The sequence below is a fragment of the Pteropus alecto genome, unplaced genomic scaffold (assembly GCF_000325575.1).
Source record: "Pteropus alecto unplaced genomic scaffold, ASM32557v1 scaffold131, whole genome shotgun sequence".
In the NCBI taxonomy this organism is placed as follows: Eukaryota; Metazoa; Chordata; class Mammalia; order Chiroptera; family Pteropodidae; genus Pteropus; species Pteropus alecto.
Window position 1 is genome coordinate 22,688,356 of NW_006434709.1, and position 6,671 is coordinate 22,695,026.

The 6,671-nt window shown below is 38.6% G+C and overlaps 1 protein-coding gene across 2 annotated transcripts in view; it reads left to right on the forward strand.

Annotated features, from left to right (window-relative positions):
* KCNG3 (potassium voltage-gated channel modifier subfamily G member 3) overlaps positions 1-5,931 on the forward strand; it is a 28,746-nt gene extending 22,815 nt beyond the window's left edge. Inside the window, exon 2 of one of the 2 annotated variants that reach the window (XM_006909641.1) lies at positions 5,247-5,931. In XM_006909641.1, the coding sequence (XP_006909703.1) occupies positions 5,247-5,892 (646 nt within the window). In that variant the 3' untranslated portion in view covers positions 5,893-5,931. The remainder of the gene's footprint in view (positions 1-5,246) is intronic. The other variant, XM_006909642.1, reaches the window with a different exon arrangement.
* Positions 5,932-6,671: the final 740 nt, after the last annotated feature.

A 6,671-nucleotide genomic window follows, 5' to 3' on the forward strand; every position in this document is an offset into this window, starting at 1 on the left:
CCTACCAACAGTGCACAAAGGGTCCAGTTTCACTACATTCTCCCCAACACTCGTTATTTATTTATTTATTTGTATAGTAGTCATACAGATGGGTGTGAGGATACCTCATTATGGTTTTGATTTGCATTTTGGAGATGATAAATGATATTGAGCGTCTTTTCATGTGCCTGTTGGCCATTTGCATATCATCTTTCAGAAACGTCTGTCAACTCCTTTGCTCATTTTTTATCAGGTTTTTGATTTTTTGTTGAGTTGTACGAGTTCTTCATATAGCCTGCATATTAATGCTTTACCAGATATATGATTTGCAAATAGTTTTTCCCATTCTGTAGGTTGCCTTTCAACCCTGTCGATTGTGTCCTTTGAGGCACAAAAGTTTTTAACTTTGGCGTAGTTCCATTTGTCTATTTTGTTGTCTGTGCTTTTGGTGTCATATCCAAGAAACGATTGCCAAACCCAATGTCGTGAAGCTTTTCCCATATGTTTTCTTCTAAGAGTTTTATAGTTTAGGGCTTACATTTAGGTCTTTAATCATATTGAGTCAGTTTCTGTATGCGATATAATTGAATTCAGCACCATTTTTGATGGCAGACTTCAGTTATACCTTAAAGGTTCCAGAAGAACCAATAGACTTCTTGTGGCTGTGGAGTGGCCATCCCAGGCCTTTGAGTTCTAGCAGAGCCACTTACAGGTGCTAGACAAACATCTGTTGAGCACTTGCTAAATGTCTGATGGGTTTGGGAAGTGAGGGCAGGAGATACAAAGATGAATAAGTAGGGAACTCTCTAGGATGATGTTAATGCTCTATACCTTGATAGGAGTTTGGATTATAGAGGTTATGCATTTGTCAAAACTCAGTGAATATACACTTAAGGTTTGTACATTTCGTTGCACATAAGGTTTACATCAGAAGAAAAAAATGAAACAAATACTGAACTCTAGTTAGTGATATGCACTCTGAAGTTTTTAAGGGAAATGTACTTATGTCTGCAATTTGCTTTAAAATGCATCCAAAAATTAGATTAATCGATGCAGGGAGGGGCGAATAGGTGATAAGCAGGTCTATTTAAACTATTGATGAATTTGTTCCATGTTTGAAATTTTTCATAATAAAATGTTGATGGAAGAGTATGAGAGGGTAACACTTACGGGGGGACTGATCCTTACCTCACACCGTTAATGGCCTCTTATGTCCTGTCCTAGTCTTTTTGGGGGGAGGGGACAGGTAGGAGGATGTGGGGGTAGATCTGGTTAACACTGAAAGCATTTGCTCCCCTTTGGAGGCTGTTTTGAAACCTCTGAGTCATTCCCAGATATGCTTTCCATCGTGAGGGATCTGTGAGAGTAATTGTTGAGGTCCTCCAGTACCTACAGAAAGGAATACGTTTTACATCGTTACTTAGTATACAATTATATTTAACTAAAACAAAGTTTCATGAAACTATACTTTGATGCATTCTGATATTTCCTATTTATTTCTGAAAAAATGTCAATTTTGAATCATTAATGGGCTAAGAACTGATCGTTTGAAAAATGCTGCTCTAACATGTAAACCGTGAAAATCAAGAGATTGACATAGATCATTTAATATCAACAGTGAACAGTCATAAAAATTATTGGCATTTTTAAATGTTCCTTAGAGCTTCAAAGCCCAATATTTCCAAGTTTCATTATATGTGCCACTAAAATTCTTAGTAGTGTGACTTTAGAAAAAATGATTAACTTTTCATTCTCAGTTTTGTCATCTGTAAAATGGAGATAGTAGAGGAGCTACACACTTCATGGAATTCTTGAAAAGGATTAAATGAGATGATGTCTGAAGTGCTTAGCACAGTGCCCAAATGAAAGGCCTCAGTAAGTGGTAAATATTTTTATTAGCCATGAATTCATGAACTTCTATATGTGTGAGCCTCAAAAGAAATCAGAATGGACTTCAGAAAAATAAGTTGTCTTTCAGTACCTTTTTTAGTTCTTTTTCCTTATTTATTTTTTTATGGAAGTAGCCATTGGGAGTACCCAATTGTTGGCTATAGCACTCAGTAAAACAGTGCTCAGTTTTGCAGCAGTTGTCTGTGGGGGCATTGGCAAGAGTGTCATTTGGAAACGGTGGGGGGGGGAGGGTGGATTTTGGCAGGCTTGGTGGTTTTTGCTGTTGAAGACTATTTTGGCATAATCCTAGGTGAGAGAGATGCCTGGGGCTTCTCACTGATCCATCCCTTTAGCCTAGAATTCTGAATAAGCTGCGTCTAACTTGGGGAGGTGGTCAGGAAGAGCCCAGAGGGCTTTATTAAAGGGGAGCTCACCTCTTTGAAATTCTCTTACTGAGGATTATTCTGCACCATTTGGATCTCTTCCTTTTTTTACCTTAAGAAGTTTGGCTTCTGGTGAAAATAATTAAACAGAAAATGGTCTGGTATTTTGGGCACAATTAAAACTTTTACTCTTCTTAATTTAATAGAATATTAAGATTTTATTGCTGGAAGAGCCCTGAGGAGAATCAATGCAACTCTGCCACTTGGTGGGTGAGGATCTTCCTTCAGAGTCGGAGTAGCAGCGGGCCTTTAGGCATCAGGTCCAGTGCTCTTGATTGTGTCTGGCTAGAGAAGAGACAGTACTTTAGCTGGAGAACTGGTACATTTTAACCACAGCCAATCTAACAAAACTATTACCATTATTACTGTATGTTCCTGCAAATCCCTTTCGAGTGTGCATCTTACCGCTTACTATATTTACCAGTTTATTACCTAGGATAGCAACCCACTTAGAAATCTCAGTGGCTTAACACAACAAAGATTTATTTGTTGCTCACATATTATGTCCAATCAGAGTCAGGCTAGGGAATGTCTGTTCTCTGCACAGACAATCAGGGATTTGGGCTAACAGGGACCATGTTGTAGCCATTTAATACACATGCTTTCCAGGTTGCCATGGCAGGGAAGAGAACTAGCATTCACTCATCTGTGCTCCTGCCCAGAAGTGATAAAGTCATTTTTCTCACAGCTTATCTGTCAAAATTGGTCATGTGACCCTGCCAAACTGCAAAGGGGCTGGAAATACAGGGGAGCATATGGAATATTTAATGAGCATTGCCTGGGAGAAGTGCTACATGGTAATATATATGGTAAAACTGTATATGGAAAAGAAAAGCAGTTTCCTGTCCTCTATATCTACCAAGTTTTATTACTCTCCTAGTTTTCTAAGCTTCAAGGTTCATAGAGGCCATCATGGCTTTTATGGATAGTCTGGTGGAGACAGGGAAGCTGCTGCCGACCACAGGGTAATGGGGTCCGTGAGCATAGCAGCAGATAAACACAGTGGAGAAATAGTGGGGGTAGGTGTGATTTCATCTGCTGGGTTTGTGTGGTAGGCTGAAAAATATTCCCCCTCTCCCCTCAAAGATATCAGGTCCTAATCCCTGGAACTAGTGGATGTTATCGTACATGGCAAAAAGGATTATACAGATGTGACTAAATCAAGGGTCTTGAGATGGGGGATTATCCTGGAGTATCCCAGTGGGCCCTAAAGGCTATCACATGTATCTTCATAAGAAGGAAGCAGAGGGAGATTTGACACAGTGACAGAGAGGAGGAGGCAGTGGAACCATGGAGGCAGAAATTGGAATGATATGGCTATAAGCCAAGGAATGCCAGCAGCCATCAGAAGCTGGAGGAGGCAAGGAGGGCATTCTCCTCTAGAACCTTCTAAAGGAGTGGCTCCCTCCTAACGCTTGAGTTTTGGCCCAGTGATACTGATTTTGCACTCTGGCCTCTGGAACTGTGAGAAAATAATTTTCTGTTGTTTTAAGCCACCAAGTTTGTGGTAATTTTGTTATGGCACTCACAAAAAACTAATACACTTACATTCCCAGTTTCTTGGTGGTCAACCACCGTTCTAACCAGTGCCCTGAGGAATTGGTGACTGGAGCAAAGACTGAGAAACTGGGTGAGAGTGAGAATTTTCTTTATGTTCTCTTTTTTCACCTTCTAAATTTGAACCATGTGAATGTACTACCTGTTCAAATAATAAATAAAAATAATCTTTACAGCCCTGGGAATCCTACAGTAGGGGAACATGGTTAATTTTATGTATTCATTTCCCTGAGCGACATCCAGTGCAATCTGTATTCTGTGGAATGCACTTGGAGTAATTCTTTTCAAAAGGTTGCCCCACGGGCTTGCCTATGTCACCTACTCCAATCTTTCTCTCTCCATTGTATTTCTGATGTTTGGGTCTAGCTCAGTGATGGGAAAGAATTATGTGGAGAAAAATGAATGATGGTGTAATAATTATGTTATTTATATAAAGGTAATTTAATTAAAAATGACCTCAGAATCCCCTGTCACTCTGGATCAAGGCTTCCTGACTGGTGTGGTAGCCAGAGTACCCAGGCTGGTGAATTCCGCTTCAAGAATATAACCCCTCAACACTAGTGTGCTATGTAAATATTATTATTTTCAATGTGTGCAGTGATGTGGAAAGGCTGGTAAATACTGCTCTAGCTAAAATGAGGCCATATATTTTTAAAATGTACGTTGAATAAAAATAGCTATGGAAAACAAACTAGTTGGGTCTTTGGGAAAGTCGTAGTGATTGTTTTGCCCTAGTATGGGACTCCTCAACCTTTCTTCCAGAGTGACACTCATGGGAGATGGTGGCACTCTGTTGGTGAGGGCACTGGCACTTCTTCCAAGCCCCCAAAGCTGGCTCAGCTTCAATAACTTCCGCACAAAGCCTATAGGAAAAGAAGACAGAGTAACATTTTAGGGAATGACCTTGAGTTCACTCTTATTTACCAAGAAATAAATTGAAAACTTGAGTATGTCAACTCTATAGGAACAAAGTCCTCTGACCTACCTCAAACTGATGTCACAGTTGAGAACCATTGTCCTCACAGAGTAAGTACCACTTCATTTTGTGACTAGCTGAGTATAAGTTAATTTCAAACCACCAAATAAGAGAATCTTTTTTTTAAAAAAATATTAATACAATCAAAAACAATTTTAATGGTATTACATGCAGTATGTAAATAAGAACTTTATCAAATTCAGCTTTCATTTAAACTGTACTGTTTGTTGTTCTGTTATGTCCTAGTGGGTCTGATGATGTTGGTAATGCTGTCTGTTCTTTATGTTTTCTGGAATAAGTAACTGAATTAATATGTCAGTGTAGTACTATCTGAAAAACTCTAAGAGCTATTAAAATGTTTAAAAATAAAATGATCAATTCTTCTTTTGTTCTCTTGACAGGATAATTGAAGCTATCTGCATAGGTTGGTTCACTGCAGAGTGCATTGTGAGGTTCATCGTCTCCAAAAACAAGTGTGAGTTTGTCAAGAGACCCCTGAACATCATTGATTTACTGGCAATCACGCCGTATTACATCTCCGTGTTAATGACAGTATTTACAGGCGAGAACTCTCAACTCCAAAGGGCTGGAGTCACCTTGAGGGTGCTTAGAATGATGAGGATTTTTTGGGTGATTAAGCTTGCCCGTCACTTCATTGGTCTTCAGACACTTGGTTTGACTCTCAAACGATGTTACCGAGAGATGGTTATGTTACTTGTCTTCATTTGTGTTGCCATGGCAATCTTTAGTGCACTTTCTCAGCTTCTTGAACATGGTTTGGACCTGGAAACATCCAACAAGGACTTCGCCAGCATCCCTGCTGCCTGCTGGTGGGTGATTATCTCTATGACTACAGTTGGCTATGGAGATATGTATCCTATCACAATGCCTGGAAGAATTCTTGGAGGAGTTTGTGTTGTCAGTGGAATTGTTCTGTTGGCATTACCTATCACTTTTATCTACCATAGCTTTGTGCAGTGTTATCATGAGCTCAAGTTTAGATCAGCTAGATATAGTAGGAGCCTCTCTGCTGAGTTCCTAAATTAATGCACTGCAAATCAAGTCTTGCATACACTTTGATTGAAAAAGTTGATGCTACTTCATATTCATGTGTTTCTTGCTCGGCGAGCACTGCAGTGGTACTGTCATTATCTTGGTAGGGTGAAAATTATCCTTCCCAGCCGAAGGGATAAAGCAATTTACTTATTATGGAGTAAATAAAATTGAGACTGCAAAGGAAAGATACTGTTTCTTAGAGTAAATTTTAGGATCTTGTTTTATTTAGACTTGTCTCCTCCTTCCTTGCCTTGAACAATTAGACTTTTTGTTTTAAGGTATATTATCTGAACATTTTAAAATGGAAAGCTGTATTTTCCAAATGTTTTTCCATCTTATGAATTCAGGAGAAGCTTGGAAGTTAGTGTTGTTTTTTGTTGGAGAGTGACATTTTCATTTCTAAATGTTTTATAATCTCTCATATCAATGTCAGAAGTATCCTGGAAACATATGTCACATGCAGGAACTGTTTAACAAATACTTTAAAAATTTGGCTGAATTTAAACTGTATAATGGAGCTAGATACAAGCAAGGATAGTATTTGGAAAACGTTTCCAGCATATTTCTCAATTCTCTGACTTATTTTTGTTCCTATTATTCACCTTATTATACAGCTTCATGGAAGCTTGAGTATGTAGTCCCCTTTCCATTTTGAATTTCTTTTATCTCTTTACTGAAATGACTCTAAAGAGTATTTTAGAATGAAGAGAGTTTGTATTGTTTAGCATTTTATTGGAGTTCATTTTATTTGAATTCTTTGCTGTTACTAG